This window comes from Amia ocellicauda, chromosome 5 (assembly GCF_036373705.1).
Source record: "Amia ocellicauda isolate fAmiCal2 chromosome 5, fAmiCal2.hap1, whole genome shotgun sequence".
Classification (NCBI taxonomy): domain Eukaryota; kingdom Metazoa; phylum Chordata; class Actinopteri; order Amiiformes; family Amiidae; genus Amia; species Amia ocellicauda.
In genome coordinates, this window is record NC_089854.1 from 14136999 (window position 1) to 14164208 (window position 27210).

At 39.5% G+C, this 27210-nt stretch overlaps 1 protein-coding gene across 1 annotated transcript in view; it reads right to left on the reverse strand.

Annotated features, from left to right (window-relative positions):
• The window catches only part of sptbn4b (spectrin, beta, non-erythrocytic 4b), a 50705-nt gene that overhangs the window by 20518 nt on the left and 2977 nt on the right, over positions 1-27210 (reverse strand). Inside the window, exons 4-18 of the mRNA XM_066703944.1 lie at positions 26931-27022; positions 26248-26328; positions 26015-26130; positions 25501-25613; positions 24845-25032; positions 23369-23486; positions 22962-23120; positions 22101-22403; positions 21241-21391; positions 19028-19898; positions 18177-18314; positions 15462-16218; positions 13566-13768; positions 10914-11004; positions 5115-5261 (exon numbers count right to left, since the gene is read on the reverse strand). Of these exons, the coding sequence (XP_066560041.1) occupies positions 5115-5261; positions 10914-11004; positions 13566-13768; positions 15462-16218; positions 18177-18314; positions 19028-19898; positions 21241-21391; positions 22101-22403; positions 22962-23120; positions 23369-23486; positions 24845-25032; positions 25501-25613; positions 26015-26130; positions 26248-26328; positions 26931-27022 (3528 nt within the window). The remainder of the gene's footprint in view (positions 1-5114; positions 5262-10913; positions 11005-13565; positions 13769-15461; positions 16219-18176; positions 18315-19027; positions 19899-21240; positions 21392-22100; positions 22404-22961; positions 23121-23368; positions 23487-24844; positions 25033-25500; positions 25614-26014; positions 26131-26247; positions 26329-26930; positions 27023-27210) is intronic.

Below are 27210 nucleotides of genomic sequence, written 5' to 3' on the forward strand. Positions count from 1 at the left end.
AGGAGCAAGCAGTCGCAAGCCCTTCAGACACAAGGAACAGGTAAAGGAGATACCTTCTGGAAGGACACAGGGCAGGAATTGACTTCTAGAACTGATTGAAACTCTGAGGGTTTCTTTCCCAGATTTTACATTCTATGACTTCACTGATCTAATCCATTTCTTCAACTAGACTGATTTCCTATTTGTTTTTTTTTCCAGTTCATGATTCCAGTGGATTCTGGAGATGCACTGACTTTAGCTAGCTATATTAAGGGGATTAATCTTTCTTTTCTAACTCTGGTAAAATGTGCTCTGGATTTTTTCACAGCTATAATGGTTTTGCGAGCTCACCCACTAGCAATCTGAAATTATTATATTTTCAGTGAAATCTTTTGCTTTAGTTTTTTGTCATTTTGCCGTTTGTTTAGTTTTTTGACATTCAAAGCAAACGTTAATACAAGGATAACAAGTAGGCAATGTTTCAATTCTGAACTTCCATAATGCATTGCAGGGGCACACGGATTACAAACTTGATCATACTGCAAACTGTAAAGGACAATTACATTTGCGTTACTGAATTATAACATCACACACAATCGGCATGTCCACCCTAAAACTACCATTTTATAAACTTATTATGACCATTTACTTTGGGAAAACCCTAATCTTAATTTAAGTGCACAATTCTGTTGATTCAAATCAAACCATTAGTTTAAAAACAACAAAAATATAACCATACAACCAGTCCTACTTTACCAGTATCTCTAAATCTCACCATAACTGAGTCCAAAACCATAACCCTTGACCCACCCAAAGTCAAAGTGTAGTCTGAACTGTAAACTTAATGCTAATGCACTAATAGTCACACTATTACCACTACAGTACAACTTAGGCCTAACTGTAACTATACGATTTATCCTGCATTAAATCTCAGCATTAACAGAGCAGTACAGTATAACAGGAAAGCCTTCTTCCAGTCCGAACAAACAAAGACAAGTCTGTGATTGATATCCAATTACATTTTGTGTGTAGTCTTTGACAGACAATTGGGTGAGATGTACGGCCTTGTTTAGCCCTTCTTTTAACATGCTGATTCCAGTCTTTCTGTGCTTCATTACTTTTCCATATCTTCAAATACCCAACAATGCAATCCACAGCACAACTTGGTGACAAGTACTTCTGACAACTCTTTCATCTTTTCCAACTTAAACCAACTGTCAAGCTCCAGGCGGAATGACACCAGGCCCCCGTAAAATCCAATATTCACAGATTTATTACAAATTTTGCTTTAGCATGGGTTTTAACTCCTTCAGGAAGATGTGCTGAAGCAAAGCTGAACCCAGTTGAATACCTTTTAGTGAAAATAAATAAAGAAGAAATTGGCAAAAAAGCATCTGAGCAGTTAGAAAAAAAAGAAAAAAGCAATCTGACTGTGACCTTATTCTTCTACCCCATCATGGATGCCATTGTTTATGGCAGAGACTCAACCTTAAGACCAGACCTTATTATGCAGCCCAGTGAGAACTGAATAGGATAGCCCGGTACTTAACCTTTAACACTGTAATAAATTTCACTAGAGTGGGGGAGGCAATCTCCTTAAATTAAGCCACAGAAATCCATATCATTTTTTTTCTTTTTAGTCCTACTGAAATAGAAGACAAGAGAGTCTGCACCAAAACAAAGGTGAGGCAATGGCCGATTCGAGCAAGATCCTATTAGTCTCTGGGTAGCTTTGTTTAACCTGTTGTAAGACGTCTGATGCAGGAATCTGACACAAAGAGCTTGGAAAAAATGGGCCCAGAGATAAGTCACGCCAGTTTAGTTGCTTTGGGGTGTAAGAGACATGATTGTTGAGACAAGAGGGGAAAATCCTTCGGAGATTGCAGCCTGCAAAGAGTATGTTTTCATATTCTATGTTGTCTGGGTTGGACAGTGGAAGGAAAAATGTGACTCTTAATGGCTTCTTCTTTATCCCAGTAAGAATTGTAGTTGTAGATGTTTACCTTGTGTGTTTTCCTTTTCAAACTTAATTCCAGTGTATTTGTACATTAAATGAAATGTAATCTATAGTGAAGCTATAAGTGCAATGAAATCCAGGCAAATACAGTGATTTACCATTTTAATTTTTAAACTGTCACTAGGGCCCAGTAGCAGACCATTGCAACATCCTATAAAGCCAAGACACTATGCCCTCCCAGCTGAGAAATAGACAAGTTATTGTCTTCAGTACAACTTTATTTCACATTTCTAGACAAGCCATTACAAGTTACATCATATAAAGAAATCACACAACATGAGACCCGCTTCTGTGTCTGGCAGAACCCTAACCTCTCATCAAAAGTTTGTGGGCTTTTGCAGATGAGTTTCCTTCCACACTTCCTACCCAATCCACCCGTTAGGTGGAAAAGGAATGGGCAATACTGCCTGAAAATGTGGATATTTGAACATGGAATCTCAAACAGTACTTTACATTTTAGAAACAAGTGTAATTTAACAACTCTTTTCACATTTGATCCGTTCTCCTAATCTAATCTAACACACTCAATCAATTGGACAATACTAGTCAAATAGGTAAAAGTGTCTCATAATTGAAATGGATAAACATTAATCTCAATCAAGAAAACTATTAAAATAAATGAATAATAATAATAATAATAATAATAATAATAATAATAATAATAATAATAATAATAATAATAATAATAATAATACCATTACTAATTTAATTGCTGTTAACATTTCTATTAACTATGATTACAAACACCATTTTATGTTAATCCTAGCTTTGCAAAGACCAGACAATTGGTTGGAAGCAACAGAAGATCTTTATTTTATTATAACCAACATGCAGGCCGGCTGAACTATTATAACTGTAGACTCCTATTATCAATATCGGCCTTGTTCCAGCCATGTGTTTGTTTTACAGCATTACGGTTATTCTAACTGTATCATAGCCCAACTATTACAGATTGTATGCATTCTCTCATCAGACTGTGAAGACGCACTCCGTCTGCAGGTTTCCATGGTGATATAGCAATGACAGACCATGTTGTCGTTGCTGAATACTAAAGAGAAGAAATGGTGTCCCTCTAGCGATTGTGATTTCGGTTGCGATATGTATTTTTAAAACAATCATCACTAGAGTCTTCTCCTAAACAAGCTGGATTCACCTGTTCTGTTTCCCATCAAAATCAAGCTTGGGAATGAGGTCTTACTGAGGCATACTGGTGCAATGCCAAAAAGAAACCAATAAATTATGGAGACACACAGGGCAAGCAAAGCAAATAAAAGCCTGAACAGAAATAACATTTCCACGTGAACAGAAACAAAGACCAAAACAAAAAAATTAAAAAGTGTTATGGGGCAAATAAAGGATATTACACCATCACCCTTTCTTTAAAAAATATCTACCATCCTGGCATATATTGAGTATTCCTGCTGCTCACTTTTCTCTTACTTCAAACAGATGCACTATGGGAAAGTGAACAAATACAATGGGTTCAACATGGAGCTGAAAAATCACAAGCAGGAACAAAGTGGCACAGAAATCCACAATCATAATATTTCTAAATCACAAAGTAAAATCATTATCTGTGGTCTGCCAGAATCACTTGGCCAATCTGAATCTTTTCACCGTCTCCAAAGAGACGACTAATAGCCTCTCTCAAATTACAGGATATGGTGTAAACTGGCTTGCAGCTTGCATTACTGTTGTATTCCTCTGCGTTGCTGTTATACCATTACACCTATACTATGCTATTTCTTTTGCATTTCAATTACTGTACTGTTAAATTATGTCCCATAGTCCATAAACTGGTATATTGCATTACATAAACTACTTCACTTTTTCATTGCAACATGCACCTTGTTCATTTTCCATGTCATACTGTGTTTTCCAGGTATTTACAACACATTTGTCTTTGACAGTCCTAAGCATTTGTAGGTCAACTTAGATAAAGGCACCATCCAAATCATAGGCTGAAGCTTGTGTGTTAGTCTGTTCCCTAAACCAGCACAGTTGCTATTCTTATTATTTTCATCAGTAGGACCAGTGTTATTTCTATTAGATATAAAGCAGATCCTCTCAAGCTAGTACTCTGGGATTCAATCAAAGAGGCTCTAATACCTTTTAAGTTTCACACGCAACAAATTCAAACTGGCATTTGAACACCAATTATAAAACATAGGCTGCATGCTTGTTTATGTTTGTTGTCTTTTCCCAGAATAATGTCGACTGGAGTTACTTCACAAAATCTGTCATTGATAGGGTGATGGGGTTTGGTCTCTGGGAATTTCAGCATGTTAACTGGTATATTTTCCATCTGAAAACAATTGACTACCCCCACCCCAAATACGTTGCCTAACAAAGCCTGGGTTTTGTGACCAAACATTCATAACAATCATGAGAACCAAATAACTCAAGACCAAAACAAACTTAATGTAGATCTAACTGCTGTTTGGGCTAAAGCTGGTGTTCCAGGGATTTTAAAGAGGTAAGAAAAATTATAACAGACTGTAATTCAACCAAACAAAAATTGGCTACTCCTCGGGTACACCTGCTAGTAAAATAACATCTCTGTTGTTACTGCATTAGTCGTCAGGAGTAGCAATACTTTTCGCAAATTGTCCCCCTGCTACATTTTCCCTTTCCCTAGCATAAGCATAACGTGGCAATTTAGAAAAACAGTACCACTCTCAGGGTCAGTTTGTAAACATATGACATTATCAGAAAGGGAAAGAATCACACATTTGATACATAAATAGAAAGAAACAAACCTGTACAGAATCAGTACCAGGAAGTTTTATCAGATAACCCTTAACGTATTGTATCTCCATCACTGATATCTGTTCTGGGTTTCAACTAAAACATTACAAAGAAAAACACTGTAATATTAAACCTGAGTCTTATAGATATTAAAATAATGTCCAGTCTTTTGTTTGGCATTATAGTTCTCAAAAGAAATCCACAATCAAGCAATTAGAAAAGACAAAAAAGTTGTAATCAATAAACTAACAAACCCACACAGACACAAGCAAAGTCCTGTACTGAGCTCTTTAAGCCCAAAAGACACACAAAAAGAGCAGCAAAACTTCCAACCCCACCACGAAGCAGGCCTCCCATCTTTCCTGCCTACCTTCTCGATCTTCTCCAGCCACTCTTTATTTTGGGCCAGCTCAGCCATGAAGGCCTGGTGCTTCAGCCATTTCTTGTGCAGCTTCTGGGCCTCGTCCCGAGAGGTGTCGCGAGCCATCAACATCTTCTCACCCACCCAGTCGTCCAACTAGGGAATAGAAAGACAGCGGTCAGGTGGGGGAAGGAGGAGGGAGCTTGAGTCCTGAGGCATTCTGGAAGGTTGATCTGCAGGAATGGAGGAGATGGGGAGAAAGGATTCCAAAGTGTTGTTCCCTTTTATGATTGTTGGTGTGTTTCTCCCCCAATCAGATTTCCCTTCCTAGGAAGAACACCCCTATCTCCAAAACCCAACACCACCCACGCTTCCCACACACATACACCCCCCCCAACACTGCACACAAACACTTATTATCTGAAACCCCCTGCACTCCCCCTATTCGTTTTGTTGTTGTAATAGAAAGGTAGATCACCACCTTCTTCCTGTTCAGCTCCAGGCACGAACTCCAAAAGCCACTTATAACCTCAGTCCTCTCATCCTTGCCTCTCTTTGTCACCGCACCTGCAGTCCTGGTGCGCTGATGCCAAAAAGGCCATTTGAGAAGATCCCAGCTCGAGGAACGCAAATAATTCAAAACAATGCAAAATTGGTCGAGCAAGTGTACACAGCCAAGACTCCAAGATTCTTCTGTGTTTTTCCAAGCCCAGTAAAATCCAAAACAATATTGGCCTCACAAAGGAAGGAGGGGAAAAAATAAACAAGTCCCCCAATAAAATAACAACAAATTAGTAAAAACGATACAGCATACACGGTAAGAGGGAAAAAAATGGTTTGTCTTTTCCTGGCCCTGAGTCTGTGTGGTGGGGGGGGGGGGAGGTTTGATGCTGTTGAAATCAGAGGTGCCTTAGGTGCTCCATAGAGTTGTAGTGTTGCTGAGGCTGGAGCTTGATGCTGGTGCTGGACAGCAGTTGTCGATGGTGATGGAAGGTGGTGGGGGGGGGGAGAGTTTGGGAAAGGAGAGGAAGAGGAGGAAGCTCTGTGAATGTGGCCACCCCCTTTCTCCTAAAAATCTAATATCGCCCAGATCAGATTCAGAGACGACGAGACGTTCAGGACAGCCAGAGATCCATATCCATTTTTGCCTGCTTCTCTCCTCCCTTTCTCTCTTTCTCTCTCTCCCTCTCTCTCTCTCTCTCGTGCGCGCACTCTGTATCGTCGCTTACTGCAGTCCTGCCTTTCAGAGATGCTGCTGCCAGATTCCTCAGTGTGCAATAAGCCCCAGTTTCCCACTGCAGTGCCTGAGCAGTGTGAGCGAGTGAGTGAGTGAGAGAGAGAGAGGGAGGGGGGAGAGAGAGAGAGAGAGAGAGAGAGAGAGAGAGAGAGAGAGAATCTACGTAGTCTCTGGGCGTCACCAGGGACAATTCACTGCACTTGAAATTACTGCACTGTGAGCAGAAGCAAAAAAAAAAACAGGCACAGAGAAACAGCTGAATGAGATAAGAGCAGAAAGGAAGGAGCACATGGTCCACACATGCTGACTGAATTAGAGCACTGTTTTTAGTTAAAGGGACCTTGACCTATTTTTTTTTTCATTCTCCTTTTTTGAGATTAATCAGTAGCTTTTTCTTTCTCTCCTCTTTTCTGACTAACAGAAATATCCATCCCTTTGTCACTGTGTATATGAACTTGAAACTTAGGAACCTGGGAATAGAATGTAGAACCAATTTTAATAAACAGCGAATAACAAAAAGGGGATCAATGTTGTATTCGAAAACAAGCAGCCTGAAGCCTAAAGAGGCATTTTCGTTGTCATAACTTGCTAATTGAAGCAGGAATGCTTTTGAGGCATTATGTTTGCAGTATACAGGTTTCAGGGGGAATACTACATTTCCTAGCTATGGCAATGCTAGGACGAGGCCTACAAGCTATTTTTCGCCCTTCTGTGATTGGTTCCTTGAGGCATGCGATTGGCCACTGCTGCAATATTAGTTTGACCAGTATTAAATCATTACTAAATAAAATGTGTAGCTTGAAACGTTTGCATGGTATCACCGAAGATGTAAGATTTACCACTAGTAATGTGGTAAATGATAAAGTAAAAATGAGGTTAACCAAGGTCAGATTTGGATTGGCTTGGAGAAGCAAAATCAGAAAACTGAACCATGCAAAATCAATAAATCAGCAACTGCAAAAAAAGTGGAAAAGGAAGTGGAGGCAGGATATTCCAATTGAGTATCCTGCTGTTGATGTTTTGAGTATCCCCGCCATGTATCCATTCTTCTTCAACAACTTATATCTGCAGCAATGGTGCATCCCAGTTAAACTGAGTAACATATGACCTTTGTTTATTTTCCTAGTGAAACCGGTCAAGCCTTGTTGTTCCATTCAAAAAGCAGAACAAATACTTACATGCAAAAGAGATTGATGAACGATACTTTAATTGTCATTAAAAAAAAAGCTTTTCATGGCCATTATGTTTGAACATATGCATCCACGTCATACCTAACATTTAGGTCAAATCATCGGCCAAACAGAAATATTAATATTATAAAACACAGGGAAATTCTCTATATACTGATATCTATGTAACCAAGTATAAATGTATCCAAAGATCCTCTGTCTATCTTAGATCTTTGATGCATCTTTGAGTGTATGTAACATGCTATAAAATCCGTGGGGAAACAAGTATTTTGTTACTTTAGTCTGGATATAAAAATGTTTTTGCCAGTGCTGTGTCGGCACTTGCACCCCAACCCCCTACCACACCCCCGCAAAAAAGAGTGAGAGACAGCTTGTTTTCATTTCAGCCAGGTGAACAAAACAGGTTAAATTGAGGGAAAAAAAATCTGTAAAATTCCTATTTATTTTCTATAACAGTCTGTTTTATTTTGATCTGTCTATGCCCTTATGAACATTGCTTTTAGGTTTCTTCAGAATTTAATTAGTATCTATCGATATTAAATGTATTCCAAATGCTCACTGCATAATCAAATACCTACTAAATCATCTGTCCAAAACCAGGATACCAACACCAGCTGGGGTGCCATGGTAAAATAACTAAATATGCTTAATGATTTCCTCCCTTCATAAGCTTTTACACATGAAATATTAGTGTATTGAAATATTTAAAGGTGATGGTTATTATATACATTCGTTTTGCAGTGTGCATGCACTAGCTACTTTTGGATTACATTGGGGGTTTCCGTGACAACGGAGACACCATTCGTATAGGAAATGTGATGCTCAAACACAAGCACATTTATTAAAGACACCACAAGCTGTGTACTGCAAACCAAAATAAAATTGTACACATCCACAGAAACCAATTGTAACATAAGAGCTGAAGAGAAATCAGAATCAAATTGTGCTACATATAAGCTGAACATTATGTATGTTTGTTGGCTCATATCATTTGGATATAGTATTTGTTGTTTCAATGTTCTTTGCTATAGAAGATCATGAAGTCTGTCATAGTAGGTGACTGAATTTGACATTCCAGTACAAAGGTAAGTATAGGGTCTGCACAATGAGAATCAAATAACCATAAACCAAAAGTTAGGCTAAACTTTATGTATCCCCAGGTGTGATCATCCACAAAAGGTTCTTTCCAAAAGGAAATGTATAGCTTCAGAGATCAATCTATTAGGGTTGTTTCAGGATATACACAGACATACACTGTATATATCTGTCTATCTTTCTACAATCATTCAGCAATTTTATTTTGTTTGGTTGTTTTAATTTGTTAATTTAACCTGTGAGCTGCTTTAAACTGATACATCAAAATAGCAGTCACCATGAGGTGTTACTTCTGCCACACAGAGATTATTTTAGGTCAGACAATTGTGTCTTATTACTTTTAATTGATCGCTCATTGACATTTCAGCTGCTCATTTTTTCATTTTTAAAACTAGTATTAATATTAGTAATTTCATTTAATTTACAGTTATTTATATACAACCCAGCACTGAGGACAGCAACTACAATCTTCTAAAAGCATCCAATACAAACCTGATAATGGGAACTATTGTATCCTACATGGTACCATAGATATCCGTAAAATGAGTATTTCTCTGTATTTTGTAAAATTAATATTCTGGATATAATGTTTTGGCTATAAAGAATTGGACATAAATGTTAAGCATGACACGGACACATATGTTCAAACCTAACAGTAATGTGAAGCATGTTTATTTTAGAAAGTGAAAAACTAGATATTTAATGTGACAGCAGTTTTGTACATCAAGGGTTATAAGCAGTGTCCACTGTTTTGATCTATACTTAGATAAGAAACTAACAATTGTTACTCAGCAAATACTGATAATTCAAACCAATGTCACATTCCTATCTTAAACATTTCATAGTTTCATTTAAGTGGAACACCTATAGATGAAAATGTATTATTTCAAATCAAACAAAAAAGGGGAAAATTGAATTAATGTAAAAGCCACAACATAACATCAAAGATCACAACAGTTCCCATGTTAAAGTTATATATATATATATAAGTTTAATAAATAATAGGCAAAGCTATTACATAATTGATTAAAAGCAGAGAAACGTTTGCATTCTCTAAATAAAGCTTGGGGGTATTAAAAATAAGGGTAAAAACAAGAATACAGGATGCAATTTAAAACAGAGACATTTCACAGAGCTCAAAGAATTGGTGAAAGAATGGTAACCCTAATTGATAAGCAGGCTCTCTAGTAGCACATGATAAGAGACAAGAAGATGTTTGCATCTGGTTGTAGCTTCAAACCCAATCCAGAGGTCATAGAACACATAAATGAAGGAATAATACAGCCAATGTGACCAAAATAAATGTGCATCTACCCTCTGTCATACTTAAGAACCCCTATTGTGCCTCGTATAGCTTAGAAATTTAGTCTACCTGCCAATAGGATCTCAGTCACACATTTTGAAAGACCCATCAGCAGCTTCAACAAACCTTGTCATGAAAATGTTCAGTAGTTTATATTTGCTTGTTTAGGCTAATCCATTTTTTTTTTTTTAATATTAAAGGAAAATCATCAACCCTCAAATGTCTTCCTCAAGGGCGAAGATGGACAATGAAATGTTCAAATTCACCAACATGCTCTATGAATCAGTTAATCCTCGTTTGCTACATCAGATCACCCCCATTCAGTCAAATCATAATTTCCAACGAGAGACACACAATTATATAATGCTGAAAAAAAAATATTAGTTTGAGACAGTGGTGAGAGTCACATGAATAAATCCCCTTACAGAAAATGTAATATTCAGCATGATCCAGTTTTATCTGTAGAAAGTGAGCATAAAAGTTTATATATTATAATTATTGTCATCATCATGATCATCAATATTATATATCAATATTGTTATGTCAATATTAGGGTGCAGAATGAACCAGATTAATTCTGCCAATTAAGAGTGCACTTCTTTGTGAATCATTCATTGCATAACGTGTTTGTATTCCAAATTGCATGGACATAAGAAAAGAAGGCCAGCAGTAATAGCTCCACTCATTAGAGGGCTTCTAGTACTCTTACCTCACTCTGCATTATCATCCACACAAAGAACAGCGTGCTCTTGAGAGAAATATACGTTTTGTTTAAAAGCTTTTGGTGGAAAAAAAAAAATATCAGGGCACTGCTTTGTCTGCACACGCTTCCAACAACCTCCCACTGTAAGCTTGTTTATATTTCCAGCAGAGATAGCCAGCGACGCCTCAATATACTGATGGGTATCATTGCAATCGAAGCTCTCTGGAAAGCAATCAGAATTCACATCATGCTGTTAGAAGTGCCAACCAGTGCAGCCTACCTCATGGCAGTCCTGCAAAAATCTCTGGAGCTCCCACTGGTCACTGAGCTTGTTCAGCCACTCCTGAGCGAGTTCTCGGTTGTGCTTGCTCCTGTAATGGGTAAGAAGACAGATGCAGCCTACTTGGGTTGATACACTTTTTGTTTGGACATCACGTAATTAGGGATGGAAATTAGACCACCCCCCTTGCCATGCAGTTCGAACAATTTCAGTTTTTAACAAGCTGCCACCTCCTGTATACAAATATATGGATTAAACACCACGTACTGTGAATTTCATTCCTTGTTTCGAGATTCCATACAGAGAGGCTGGTGTGAATATTGTAATATTAAAAAAGCATACATATATATTTGCCTTCTGCAGCTCGTGAAATCCAAAATGGCTTAAAACCACTATGCAATGGTGTTATGTATTGAGCTTGCTATTGATCATCACTGCTTCTTTCAGATGTATTAGCCCTCTGAGTCAGAAGAGAATTGTGAATTCCGGTTATTAAAAAATATTATTGGTGCAGTTCATCAGGCCAGAACAACCTCTTCATCTTGATAATATTAAAGATTTTTCATTCTATCTTTGAGCCCTTTTTCATTATTTGTTTAATTTGTATCAATTCAAAAAGTGTTTGTGCCATAAGAAACACCAATATTGAGCATAAACATGAGCTCTTACTGATTAGGTGGTTTGAAGTCTTTCTGGTACAATTCCTTTGAAACATCTGGACCAACAGTCAATACAAAATAAATAAAAATGAAGGCATGCTCCTATAAATATACCACAGAAAAAGCAGCACAGACTCAATTATTTCTTGTTGTGCAAGGAGGGGGATCCCCAATTAGTTAATTATATATATTTATATATTAACAGTTTGATATATAGATTGATACAGCCAAACATTTGCATAGCATCAGCATCCTTTCAACATCCTTTACAGTACACATTTTGTAATCAATCAGAAGTAGACTAATTGGCCTATAGTTCTTCAGATCTTCGCTGTCTCCTTTATTGTGAAGGAGACAGCATTGTTTACAATTTATTGGGACTGGTTTAATTCTGAAACACTTTGTTAACGTTTTGCAAGAACTTTCTCAATTACTTCACCACCTTCTTTCAGGATCTCTACTCTGCTATCATCTGCAAGTGTTTTCCCATTTCCCATCCTCTTTATGGCATAAGCTACTTCTTCTGGAATCTGGTATTTCACTTGTGTTCATTGAGACCTCTTCTTCTTGTTGGCTTACTGCTGCCATAACTACTGTACAGGTTTCGGACATGTATCAACCTGATTGATAAGGTAGAGCTATATATGTTTCACTGGAACCTTCAGATTCCTGAACCTTTCAGTTTTTCCAGTTTTCTGCAGATTAACTCTGTGCACAACAAGCTCTAAAACATAATCTTCTGTGTGTTGGATGGTGCATCCTTGCTTGTGAATATTGCAGGAGTTTACTTTCACTTATCCCCCTACTGAGAAGGCTAGTGTTTCTAAACTGAGTCTCTTTGTCAGGGGGAGAGAGGTCAGCAGTGGCAATCCAGGGCATGAACTCTTCAAACTGAGATGTGGTGTTTTCCCAGGAGAGGTCTTGTGTTTGATCATGACTGCGAATAGCACTGGCATGGGAGAAGGTATGTACTGAAATGCCGCCAACACAAGCTCCACACTTGTCCCAGCCCTGCCTGCAACAGAACTGTGCTAATCTCAGCCTCTCAGCAGCCTCATTAACAGCAAGCTCTTGAGCAGCTGGGTCTTTTGTTTAGGCTCTCTGGAGAGAGATGACTCTTATTGACGAGGCATTTTCTCTTGTCCCGTTCTACAAATTAATTACAGATGCAGAGATCACTGTGCTGGTTAGGATTGGAGAGGAGAACAACAAAAAACAGATAGAAAAGAATATGTGGCAAATATAATGTGTGGAGCTAATCCACTGTAGAAGGTTCTGTTAAGCTTCAGTATCCCACAATCACATTCGATTTCACGCTCAAAGCTTAATCGGGGAGGCTAGCCTGATCTGTGAGGAACCTCAAGGTCTTTCAAATGTGTCGTTTGTTTTCCTTTCCTTTCCCCTGAACCTAATTTGAACAGACCTCATCACAAACATAGCATTAATGATGAATACTCCCTGACCTGACTACAGACAAACCAAACGCAGGATACAAACAAACACACGTGAATCAAAATGAATGCAGTCTTCCCTACAAATATTCAAGCTTATTTCTGTTATAATTACCTTATCATCCCATCAAGTCTAATCAACAAACTGCCTATCAATCATTGCTCCACATTATAGTCCTGACCAGAAGCATTTATTTATTTGGAACCCTATGGAAGTTTACTATGGTAAATGTACCAAAGGATTTTTGCATTTTTTAGTGGTTTTAATATGGCTTTATCAGTTTTGCAGTGGAATCCTATGGGTCTATATACTTTATTACTTTATTTAGAAACCTTTATTATAACATAACAGCATAAACTGAAATCTTCAGGTACATAATAAAATAAAAAAAGTCAAAATAAGCAAGTTTAGTTGAAAATTAAATAACTTTGCACTTAGTTGCAATGCTCAGCACAGTGTCTTTTCGATCAGCATTAGGAATAATTACCTGTCAATTTCATTCTATCAGAATCAGGAGGATATACTCCTTGCGTGCCCTCACCTGTTGGCAATGGTCTCTATCCTCTCCCTGATGCGCTCAGAGTAGATGTTGCCCTGACTGATGAGACTCTCCCCAGCCTCGATCACGGCCTTGATCCTCTGTAGGTTTAGCTCCATGGTGGTGGTGAAGTCTTTATGCTTTTTGATGGCAGCTTCTACAGTTTCCACTGTGGTAGGCAGCTCCACATGAGCCAGAGCTGACTCCTGTCCAGTAGGAAAAAGCAGTGTGTCCATCAGCATCATGGGAGAAAAAAACAACAGAAATGGGCATGTTTTAACCAGATCCACCCTTCATTTATGCTGTACCCAACTGCATCTAAAACTCCTTTCTCTCTGAGCTCTCAATTCTTGGATCAATGGATCGGAGCATTGACTGAAACTTGCACATAGATGTACTGATAGGTAGGCGGATACATTAGTAGGGAGAGAGAGATATAGTTGTGGACATTTTCTTTTTTGTTTTTTTACATAGCCTATCTGTTCAGTGTGATGGATCTAAAGGTGACACAAAAAATTCTCCAAGGCAGCAGTTTTCCCTTCTATTATGTCACATGACTGAATTCAAAATCTGTCTGGCAATTAACAACAACAAAAAAACACACAAAAAACAGTTCAAGTCCAATGTTAATCACAGTATTGTGATTATAAACATAGACCAGGAACTTCAAAACCTATTTTACAGCAGAGCAAACATTGAGATCAGCTAACTAGTTCCCAGCAAATGTGTCATAGCTGAGCCATGCTTTATTAGACATAAAGGACTAAACATAGTTTTAAAGAGATTAGTATATGTACAAATACATACATACATGTCTGACTATAGTGTGAAGTGAGTGTAAAGATTCAATACATTTCATGCATCTTATGAATGCAAGTATTACCTTGGCTATTCTTGCATTCAGAGATAAGCTACCCGTGAGATCTCCAAAGTGGGGACTTGGAAAAGGTCCCCACTTGGCTACCAAGTCCCCACTTCGTGAGTGTGTAATGACACCTAGGTCCGCACTTGGATAGGTAGACGAGAAGACACACACACAGAGAGACATGCAGACACACACGCAAACAATCAGGGCCAGGAAAAACTGATTGACAGCCAGAGAAAATTGTAATTATGCAAATCCCCCACATGTTTCATAGATTAACCATTTTCACTCACTTAACCCTTCCAATGGAGACACTCTGATAAATCCTGTGTCGTGCAGCAGATTTCAGTGTTTAGAAAATGGCTGTTTCAGGCGCTCAGCTATACCACCCCTCAGGAAGATTGTCATTACTGTGCCAATGCTTAAACTCTATGACTCTTTATAGAATCCCATCGATGCAGTCTGTGAGCTCTTTATACTATATAAATAGCAAAACCATTCTGCAATGGTCTCTTGTTTCCTTAAAAATCACAAAAACATAAGTCCTCAGACTGACAGATGAATTGATAGATGACTTGTATTTTACACACTGAATGCATTTTTTTGTACCTAGCACTCGCAAACACTTTTATATGTGTCAAAGATCAATGCTTACAGTATTGTGATTGTGGGTTGTGATAATTTCTTTAGTATACATTCAGTAAGAATAAGCACATTGTACTGAAACTTTAAACTTGCATAGCCTGTTGCCTGCATTGACTTGAAACAAAACTGATATGAAACAAAGAGCATCCTTTGACCTTACTTGACTTGCCCAGCAGAAATTCACTCCAAGATCAATTTATTTATTTATTTATTTTACTAAGCTGAGGTCACCATTGCCACAAAATGTGCGTAGCATCCTGTAATCATAATGGTGAAGATTTTGCATACAAGAGATGGTCACAGCAATTGGGGTTTGCCTTGGAGAACTTGACAAGTCTAACTACAGATTGCTCTATTTGAAGGCTGCCCAGCACCTTCCCCTATCTCACCTGGTTGTTCAGGAAGGACTCGGCTTGCTTGACATCTCGGAGGAAGAGGTGGAAGATGTGGGACTGGACCAGGACCTCTCGCCGGCTCTCCCACATCTCCAGCAGCTTGTTCCAGCCCACGTCCAGCTTCTGCAGCCACTGCTGGAGGGAAATGTAAGGCAGCTGGGCCTCCTCCAAGGCCAGGAGTTTGTTGACCGACTGAATGCGGTTGTAGTCCTCTTCGTAGCGACCGATCTCCTCCTTGAGGGTGGCGTGCTGGTTGATGAGGACCTCAGCCTCTTCCAGGGTGTTGGGCAGGTCTTCGGAAGCCACTGCCGTCTGTGTCTGGACGAGCCAGGTCAGGAAGTTGTCCAAGTCCTGGATGAACTGCTGCAGCCGGCTGGCCACGGTCAGGGAGTCCTCACAGCCCTGCAGTGTCCTCTTCAGTTCCTCCCACTCTACACTGATCTCCTCAAAGTGGACCAGGATCTCCATGGCCTGGGATGGGTGGGTGGCCGCTAGCTCCTCTGCATCCTGTTGCAGCTGGATCAGCTTGGGCTCCAGGATGGCCAGTGCCCCCTCCATGGTGGAGAGCTTCCTCTGGAGTGCCAGCACCCCTCCCAAGTCACTGCCAGTGTACTGGGTGGTCTCTATAGCTTTCCTCTTCTCCCGGATTTGGGATTTGATCTCAGTGCACTCCAGTAGGTAGTTTTGGATGCGTAGGATGGAGTTGAGATGGTCCTTCTTCTGCTCCACCAGTTCCACAATGCGATTCCACCTAGCCAAAGACCACAGAGGATGTCAACAAAGCAGATCTATTTATTGGGGAAAATTAAGTAAAAAATAAGTGCTGTATATATGAAAATACCAGTAAAGGAGTATATTACCATTATTACCAACATAATTTTCAGCTGTTTGGTGTGAACAAAATTCATACTCTGCCCAATATTAACAGGGGAAATGACAAAGGTAATATCTGATGGAAAAATTAGTCAGCTATTCTTTATATCTTAAACAATACTTTCTAATCTAAAGCAACACTGAATTTACAGGAAAACAGATTAAAATTCCTTGACCTGACAGCTTGTTTCTTCACATTTCAAACCAGTCACTGCGCTGAACCGGGTGGGGGAGGAAATAACGCATTTGATTTATTTTTAATTAGCGCCTATATAGAATGGAAAACTGTGCCAATTGACAGACTGGAAACTTTCCAGGACACAAATAAATAACACAAATCTAAACACCATGTTTGGTATTTTATACATATAGATGTATAGATAGAGATTAATATATATATATATATATATATATATATATATAGAGAGAGAGAGAGAGAGAGAGAGAGTGAGAGAGAGATACAGATACATGTAAATAGATTAGATATATATACATACCTACATACCCACACATATACATAAATAGATACTAAATAGTAAACATACTAAATAGTGAAAAATATTACAAACAACAGTAATAAATCAGCACATTTATTATCTAGCAATATTTCATCATCTAAATATATACCTTCTTTTTTCGTCTATTAGCATCATTACCCCATAGGCACTCAGACATGAGATGAGTAATTCATTATATTAATATCATCATTGGGGGGTGGGGGATTACAGAGTATGGAAGAGATAAGACCTTTCACTCCCTTTCAGACCTATGAATCAAAATGCACCTTTCCAGAGGTTTGGTTGGTTGTTATTTATAACTAAAAACCATAGAAAGCAGAAAAAAAATCTAATGGACTCCACACGCTAAGCTGAAAAGTGGTAGTTATCCGACAATCATGTAATTAATTAGACTGTAACCTCGCCACACTAGAATTATAACCAGATTAATTTGTGCAATTTCAGTTGTAATTTGGGGTAATTTAGGAGACAGATCAGTGCAAGTTTTTTTTTAAGAAGCCAGACAGGATGGCTCAGAACATAGTTTATTTCAGGTTTAGAATCTGGTAAAATGTGACAAACAAATAGGGCCATGGACAATGTTCTCCTCCCCTCGGGCACCCCAGCCCATGCAGACAAGCTTCCTCCAGACGCTAAACACACAGAGAGGGTACCGACAGCCTTTGTGGAAAGAAGACTAGACAGATTAGGAGTCAGAACACAGGGAACAGACAATGACATGGAAGCCTAGTCCCCACTAGCCTCAGTCCTGGTGTAAGATGCGTGTTTTAAAAGCAGTTATTTGAACCACCCACCTTTCCCTGAAATTTAATTTCTTATAGACCATGTTATTCATCCAATTGAGTGTGTGTGTCATTTTCCATGGCCTACATTTGTTATTCAGCATTCAAAACCAACCCCCATGCCCCCAATCCTCCCCTTCCACCCACCCTAGAAAAAGGGATTCCCAAGGTCATTCAAATACAGAGGCAGCAATTGGGACTAATTGCTTCGAAGTGATGGGACAGGATTAGAAACAGTTAAGAAATAAAGTAAAACCACAAAGCAAATTAGGATAAAATGACAAAGAAGGGCAACTTTGGCACTTTTGATTTGTTCGATCCAACCAGTACTTTATTCAGCCAATTGACTTTAAGTAAACCAATTTACTCTGGATGATGGAGATCACTTAAATAATTAAGGATTAGCTGCAAGAAAAAAATTGGGGGAAAAAAACAATTCAACAGAATTTAAGGACAAAGTTGCCTGCTTCTGATTAGACATTAGTGCATCTAACACAGCTGTCATTGCTACTCCAGTGCATGTAGGGATACAGTACCTGCCGTTGAGATGATCCTGACAGCCACGCACCTCCGCTGAGCTGGGGTGACCGCTGTCCAGCAGCTGTTGGACAATCTGATTGACATCCAGAATTCGTCCCATCAGGCTATTCATCTCCTGATCCAGGCTTTCAAACCTGTAAAGAGGAAAGCACCGAATTAACTCTGAGGAACAAAGAGGAATGTTTTTCAGATTCAATGTCACAGAGATATAAGTGTGCACTGTTGCTGGAAAAATGCGGTTGAAGAATGTCTATTAACAGTCATGTACACACTTATTTTATCGGTCAGTTGCCTACTGAAGAAAGAGAATGCTAGACATAATTGTTCATTTCTATCCATTAGCAGACTGACCATTATGAGCAAAACAGATTTAAAAAAAAGTGGGGATCCTGCATAAATTACAGACTTTGCCGCACTTTTATTCTTTCACCTATAATCTTAAGAAGGTCTTAATTTCTGGAGAGTGAGAAGTGACATTAAACATTAACACTGCATGTTCTTCAAGTTGTCTAGTAATTAGAATTACTATCAAGTAAGAATCGAGTAGGAATATGGGGTAAAAAACACTGACACTCAGTGGACTTGATAATAATGATTCGACTTGTCACAGGGAAGACAAATCCTGTGATTTTGTAGTTTTTCTGCTATCTAGGAAGTTATGACATGACATATGCTGACACCATGTATGAGCATACATGCTGGCTTTTGTCATACGCCATTTGCCAAATTATTTTTTATTAGTTTTAAAAGTTGCTTATATGATACAATTGATCTGGAAGGTATACACCTTACTTATACACTATAGCAAGGGGCCACCAACAATGTCTGCAAGAAAATAGCGCTGTACCTGTGAGCCACCACCTCCACATCCTCCAGCCTCTCAGGGATCTCCATCTTGTTCAGCCACTGCTCCTTCTCGTCGATCCACACCTCGCAGGCATTCACCTCGCTGAACATGCGGTACACAGCCAGAGCATCGTGGAGCCACTGCTGCCTGAGAACCGAGACCTCAGCCACCTCGGTGTAGAGCTGTTCCACTTCAGCCATCCGGGCCTGCACCTCATCCAGCTCGCGGTACTGCAGTGTCAAGCTCACCATGTGTTTCCGAAGAGCCACCACGTGTAGCCGGTGCTTCTCAATGCCCTCCCGCACTCCCTTGTGCTTCTTCAGCAGTGACTGGGTGGAGTACTCGTCGTGGCCAAAATCCTCGCTGGAGACCAGGCGGTAGATGTCCTGCAGCCAGACAAGAAGGTCATCCGTCTCTGCGTTGAACTGGAAATAGTTGAGGGCCTCCTGCAGATTGTTGAGCCTCTGCCGGGCTTGGTCCTCCAGCTTCTTCCACTGAGACTTGACCTCCATGATCTTCTCCTGAATGCGCCCCGTCCCAAAGCACTTCTGTGTCAGGATCTGCTTCCCTTTCTTCATGGTCTGCTGCAGCAGCGAGCGGCGCCCCAGCAGTTCCCCGGCCAGGATCTTGTGCTTGTTGAGCAGGCCCAGCACACTGCTCAGGTCCTTTCCAAAGCTCTGTGCCGCGAGGATGGAGATTTTCTCCCGGATCCAGGCTTCGGCCTCCTCCACCTCCTGGAAGAAGGCCCAAAGCTGCCGCGACTCCTCCAGCTCGGTGCGTCGCTTGCCCGCCAGCTGCTTGAGTTCCTCCAGGCAGGTGCTGACATGGTTGACCCTGTTGCAGATCACTTGTGGGTCACAGGGTTGGTAGCCTGTAAGAATGCGAGAACACAAAAGGGACAGAAATAAGATTCCCATCATGTAGCAGTTTGATCTAGTTCAGGTTCTTCCGAGTACACAGACTCTGAAAGTGACCCAGATGAAACAAAAAAGTAATTTATTTTAATCTATTAATGCAGAATATGTTGATTCTCTCAATATTCTCTAGTTTTCTCTGGTTTAGACATAAGTGGGGTAAACATAATTCATGCATTTGAGCAGAGGAGAGAATTAAGCATTCCTCTTGTTCACATGAACTGTAATATTCAATATATAAGATAGATGGATATAATAAGGTCATTCAGCCTTCAGTACTAAGATTATAAACAGAAACTACTGTTGACATGCCCTGTGGGAAACATCTTAAGTGCATGCAGGCATGAACTACTGATAACGCAAACAAGGACAAAATATAAGAACAACTTGGTCTTCGAGCACAACAAGAAAACAGTCCCATTCTCTATGTTTTCTGCAAGAAATAGGATTATTCCCCCTAAATCATATTTTCCTGTGACACCCTTCATATACCGACAAAGCAATCTGTAGAACCACAATCACAAAATTATTTTTGGACTCTGCCAATTTAGGACTGTGTGTGTATTCAATCATCAGACCTACCCATCTTGAGGCGAGTGAATTTCTAAACAAGCACACGTTTGCCCTCTTGTGGGACTCTCTAGTACTGTTCAGCTCATTTCCAATACTTGCTTTTAAATGCTTTTAATGAGTAATGCGTTTACTCTGCATTAACCCAGCTCAGATTTTCAGAACACTGCATCTGAAGGAACACATTTTGCACATGGGCTTATACAAGTATACATCCTGTGGTATCTGTGCTGTTATTTTTACTTGCAGTCCATTCATTATGTAAATTGCATTTGTTGTCCGTCCCCCACAACTCTTTTAATCAACATTGGTCTCACAGTGTTTTCTGAAATGGCTTTCAAACAATTGACTATTAAAAAAGCAGTAGCACCTAAATATAAACTTTTTTATATTGGTACCACCCAGATTTCATTGTTGACAGACGTATTTTAGATTTCTGTTTTTGTTTTTCTAAATAAGCCCTTTCCTGTACATAATCTAATACTAACCTAATCATTTTATGCACTGACTTAAAATACATAACTATACATACAAGCATACATACTTATTAGAATCTAAGCAGAGACATCTGTATCATTACCAAAAGTAATTCCATTAGACTACTAGGCTAAACATGCTTAATAAAAAGTACATATACTAGAAATCCGAAAGCTCATTAAAAAAACACTAATGTAAAATGCACACTGGAGGAGGCGGCAATATACTTGGTTCTAGGAAAGGGCTCAGTACCTTCAATGTTGGTGAACCTCAGGGCAGAAGCATTGAGTGTCTGGACTCTCTCAGCTTGGACAGCGATGTCTGCCTCTTGAAGGCCATGTTTCTGAAGAAGATCGTCCACTTCCAGCAAGTGCTTACCAAAATCCTTAGACAGCAGCTGAACCTGAAATATAGTAACTGCTCTCAACTGGCTCTCATGCTCTTGCTCCGCTGAAGGAGATGAGAACAGGTAGCAGCACTGGGCAATTATCTTTATCTTTTACTCACATTCGATTTGGCATTCATTTAATATTTGTAAAACTCTGATTAGCATTATTCTAATTACAATGAGATTGGAAAAATAAAACATGGAGAGTGTACACACACATACACTCACATAGACACATACAAAACATCTCCATAACAACATTTCTTTCACCCATTCATGTTTAGTTTCTGATTGCAGTTTAGAATATAACTGTGAACCTTTTCAACCTTTATGAGCTTCATACTCTCATGCATGAAAGCCACACAACATATTCTCATTCCATAGAGATGTGATTAATCAAATTGTGTAAAGCTGGAGTACATTTGTTTGGGCAGACATGGAGTTAAAATGTAATGAAAAATACGATTTTTCGGCTTTGTCAGCATAATGTGTCCAAGACCATGAAGCTTGTAAAATCAGAAAGTGCTACTTAACGGGAGGCATGTTACTTTTTCCGTGTAGGTATGGAAAGAGATTCCTCAAAAACAATCACAAAACGTTTAAAAAATGAGAAGAAGGTAATAGAACTTAATTAATTAAATTTAAGATAGTACTCAGAATATGGACTCCGGAGACCAACTGGTCCTAGCTTGTATGGATGCATGTTTGCTCTTCACACACTTACCTGCATGTCCTCCATCCAGTCGATCATGTATACCATCTCCTGGAAGGTCTTTTGCAGCGTGAGGTTCGTCTCCAGCCGTGTCCTCCGCCCGATCACCAGCTCCTTCAGTAGGCCCCACTGCCGCAAGATATTCTCCTTCCTGGCTGTGATCCTTCGGATGTCATAGTAATTTTCCTCCTCCATCTCGCTGGCCAACTCCACCACCACTCCAATCCTCTCCTCGTAGGAAGAAATGTCCGCCTCAATGGCTTCGTGCTTCTTCATGGCTGCCTCCACCGCTGGCAGATCATAGCCAAAGTTATCCTGGAGAGGAATAAAACTCAGCTTGGGTCGCTCATAACAATTCTTAGGGTTAGAGTTGACACATGAATGAAAAGTTTTAAGCTACTCCAAAAGATAAATCCAAGCAATTGCCAGATTTCAAAAGTGTTTAAAGCTTCTTGCACAAGCTTATCAATTAAGAAAAAAAATTAAATGTGCTTGTTGACAAATCTATGCAGTGAATGAAGCCCTGGATAAGGCCGTTTGCCAATAAATAAATAATAATAATAATAATAATAATAATAATAATAATAATAATAATAATAATAATAATAATGTCCAGTTTAAAGTTTCTTTTGAGCAAGTAATTTTTACTGTCTTATTTATTTTCCTGCCATTTATTTTCCCTATCACATCACAGAGTTCTCCGCTATTAACATAAAAAAAAAAGCTCTGTATTTTATCAGATTCCCAGTACTTCCATGAACATAGAAGAAATATCAGCATTGTGCATTGTCATCTTCACCAGGCCCTGAATAAGGATCTGGTGAAAATGTACCAATTACAGCACTCTGCAGGAGGCCCAGGCATTTCATATACCTGTGAAACAAGTCTCTGGTTTTCATTCAGCCAGGCTTCTCTCATGGTGGTTTTGTGGTCAAAACGTTGGGCTAAGAGTTCCAGCTTCTCCTGACGAATCAGCTCTGTCCGCAAAGCCACGCCCCTCTCATGCTCCGCCTTCTCCAGCCTCTCCCAAGCCTGATGGGTAAACAACAAGGAACTGAGTAACACAACATCCTCCTTCCTATCCAATGTCCCCAAAGCTCCACTGTATCAACCAAGGTGAAGTACATCACTCTGGTATTATGCATCAACCTGCATTTTGATGGATTCTTGAGGAACAACAGATGGAAGATTGAGATTCCTGAATCAAAAGGTGAAAGTCTAGCATTTTTGGGGGTCTGAATATATCCAGACTCTCACTCCTGGGGAACAGCTTAACGCACCTTGTTGATGTCAGAGATCAATTTCCCCTCATTAGGCACATATGGTTTCTGGTTGTTGGCTCTTAGTTTGCTTTGGATTGTGAAGAGGAGGACCTCCAAGTTGCCCTTTTCCTGGAATCTGCGACAGCCACAAAAAATGAGTAAGTGAGCAAAAATTTAAAGCACAGAATACTTTTCAAATTATGTCTGCAATGTCCAAAGCTCAGCTGATTTGTCATTAGGTTTTTACCAGCTTTATACCACTCAGTTAAAGTCAGAGTTGTACTAGCCATAACAACAATGCAGCATTTAATGCAACCCATACAGCTTCCTACCATAGTTTAAACAGAAGCAGTAGCAGTAGTAGTAGTAGTAGTAGTAGTAGTAGTAGTAATAGTAGTTGTAGTAAATGAAGAAGAAAAGCCTTGTTGGATTATGTAGAAAATGTATATTTACTACGAAAATACAACACAGCTACAAAAATATGAACTTGTGGTTTTCCAAACATGGCGGCTAGGGTTAACAGCTGAAAATGGGTGACTTTTCTCTGCAATAACAACGCCTGGTTGAAATAAGATCCAGATGTTTCAGTTTTCATTTCCATCAAGAAGCAGATGTTCCATTTGTAATACAGTTGGGAGTGGGAGCTACTATATGCTGTGAAGGATGTTTTAGTGATACTGAGCAAAGCTCTTCCATTGCCTTCCGTGCAGCAGAATGAGATGATTTATCATTTGGAAAACCTACATGCAGATTTCCCAGGAAACTGCAGATGAATTATTCCAATCCCAATTGGTGCGAAAGGGCAGCGGTCAAATTATGTTTAATCAGTTTACTCTCTTATTAGGCCCTGGTGCAGCAGCTTCAGGCTTATCACCAGGATCCTAAATCACAAATGTAGAAAGCAAGTGGCTTGTGCATTGTGTAATTGAAGTAATTGACTTTTTTAGGAAGAGAGGGCAAGTCAAAATGTGGATTAACTTCACTTCATCTTTCACACCATCACTGCTTCCTTGCATTCCACCAATTAGATGTTTGTCATAATGTTAGTGTACCTTTACTCTTTCCCACATTTTGTAATTAATTATAATTAACAATAGTAGTTATTGTACTTAAAATAGGTATTCTACTAATTGCAAAAATAATCTCCACACATGAGTTAATGAGAATAACCTACATTAAGTATTTTCCAATGTGGTAGTGTGCTCATCCATCACACCACCATTCAATCCAAATGAACTGATGAAACTTTTCATTACACACTGAACGTTAGCTCTTGAAACAAATCATGTTGTCCAGACTTTCTTTGCCACCAAAACATTTGTCCTGATAATCATTTTCTGATACTGTTTTATTTTTCACAGGGGGTTCTTTGCTCATATCTTATGCATACAGCCACTGGCATAAACTGGAGTTGTAGGAGGGGTCAAAATGGTGGATTGTGCCCTCAACTGCACCATTTTGGCTCCTCCTACCCCTACATCACAAAACTCTTACTTGACAGGTTTCTCAATGGTGCAGTAGGTGGTGAAGGCCTGTAGCTGTTGCTGGACGCCCGTCAGAGAGTTGGCAAACTTCTGATTGCTGATGATCCCAATGGTCTTTTCAATCCATTCCAGCAGCTCCGAGGCCAGGGCTTCGTAGCGCTCAATAATCTTCTCCGTCTCGATGGCATTGTCCAGCACCTGCTCAGGCAATCACAAGATAGAGTCAGCAATGCCCTTTTATAAGAAATCAGTTCACCTTTGCTTTGCTTAATCATTTTGTCGGGTATATTCAATAATTTGAATAAAATCGGCTATTCCAGTGAGTGCAACTGCAGGACCTCCATCCAACTAGTACTTGAAGTTCTTAATGAGCCCTTAGTGTTGAAGATCACTTCAACAGACCAGGAATAGAGAAAACACAGGCTTGCATTGGACAGGAATGGAAGAGCACTAGGGCCTGCCCCTAGGCCTGCCCCTGCCCCTATAATAGAATAATACCAAGCCCTTATATTCTCCCTATTTATCAGTGACTTACCAGGATTCCACTTCTTTTCATCCAACAATAAGCTAGTTATAGATCCTCAATTAAAGAAAACACCCTGTTGCTTAGTGTGTGTTGAACATCAATGTTCTCTACTGATCAGTCAATCAATGGGCTCTACCTACCTTCCCAACCCTCTTTCCTTCCACAGCCAGTGCTTTCATTTTGGAGAAGTAATGGTAAAAGGACACTACATAGGTGATGATAGACTTTTCATCTGGGTTCTCCGTGTTCACATCTACAGAAAGCAAATAACAGGAAATCGATCAGATTGAAGGAAGAAGGGATCCTTAGGATATACCGCTAGAATGTTTCACAAAATGTTATTAGACAGATGATGTCTGTAAAACATCTGGAACAAAATGGATGTCATTGAACCCGATTGCCTAGGATCCTTCATAAAAAATCTGGACGACATTCTTGGACCAGTAAGCTTAGGCAACCAACTGTAGCTGGGCTAAATGGACTGCTTTGGTTTGAAGCCTCTCTCGTGTTTTTAGCTTATCTTATCTTTATGATGGCCATCAGTACAAAACTGAAGGGTTGATAAACTTAGAAAAAAATGAAAACTTCTCAAAAGCACACAAGTGGATTAAAGGACTTACAAATATGGACAAATATATAAAGAGAAGACCTCACCTTCAGGATCTAGGAGCTTGGTGAGTCCTAAGTGTTGCTCTGCAGTGTTAAAGGCTTGCTGTAGATTGTATGTGGCATTCGATTTGGTCAGCTTGTTAAATTCAATCAAGTCAGGCCTACAAAAAACATACACAGCTTAAAATAAAATAAAAATACTATCAAATGCAAACAAAGCTGCTGGAAATGCTTATGCTAGATGTGTAATTACGAATTAGAACAATTTCCTGGATTACCTGTGTCTGTGAATGAGCGCATTGAAAGCCAATCCGTCTCTCCAGCAAGAGGTGAAGTTTTGGATGTTCACTTCAGGGTATCTGTGGGTTTCAAACAGGCACACCATTAGCCACTGCCCATATAGGCTTGCAAACCTTTCTTTTTCCTTCTTAACAGCAAACTGAGACATCTCCTAGACCATTTAGCAGGAGCAATATGTATGTCAGGCTTACAGGTACCACTTTGCAAGATCCAATCCCACACCACACAATATTTATAATCTCCAAATTGGCATTGTTCAGATTTAGAATTAAACATAAGCAGGTCAGAGTATAGGAGCAACAAGAAAGAGCAAGATCAGGCATTTCAGCCCAGAAGCAATCAAAGTAATCCTATTATTAAGAAGTAGATTGGCCAACCCTGCTCCTGGGGAGCCATGCTGTGCTGTTTTCAGTCTTATACCAATTTGTAACTACCTATTGATTCAGTTATTGAACTTTTAATTGAGTAGGTAATCACAATTTCCATGGGCTTAAGGTATTCTGTGATTGAGGATTTTGACAGACATTTTATAACCTGCCAGATTGGGGCTCTCCAGGCAGTTAGGCGAGAACATTTCAGGAACAAATCCCGACTGAAGTAAGATGCAATAGCATGAAGAATAGCTATTATGTTGTTCTGGAGATGCAGATGATTGACGTACCCTGCAGTTTTCATCTGGCACCACAGGAGAAGAGCATCTTTTGCCGAGCGGGTCTCTCGGTTGTCCTCGGTCTCAATCTTAATCACCTGTATCTGAGGAGTAAGGAAAAAATGTGATCACGAAAGAGGGGGCAAAGAAGTTAAAGAAGGAAAAAGAAAAGCAGAGATGTGAAGCTTTATTTTCTTGAACCAGAGCAGGTTTCAGAAAGGTAGATCCAGGACTAAAATTAGGAGGCCTCTGTTAACAGAGTCTTGAGGATTGTAGAACAATGTTCTAGATT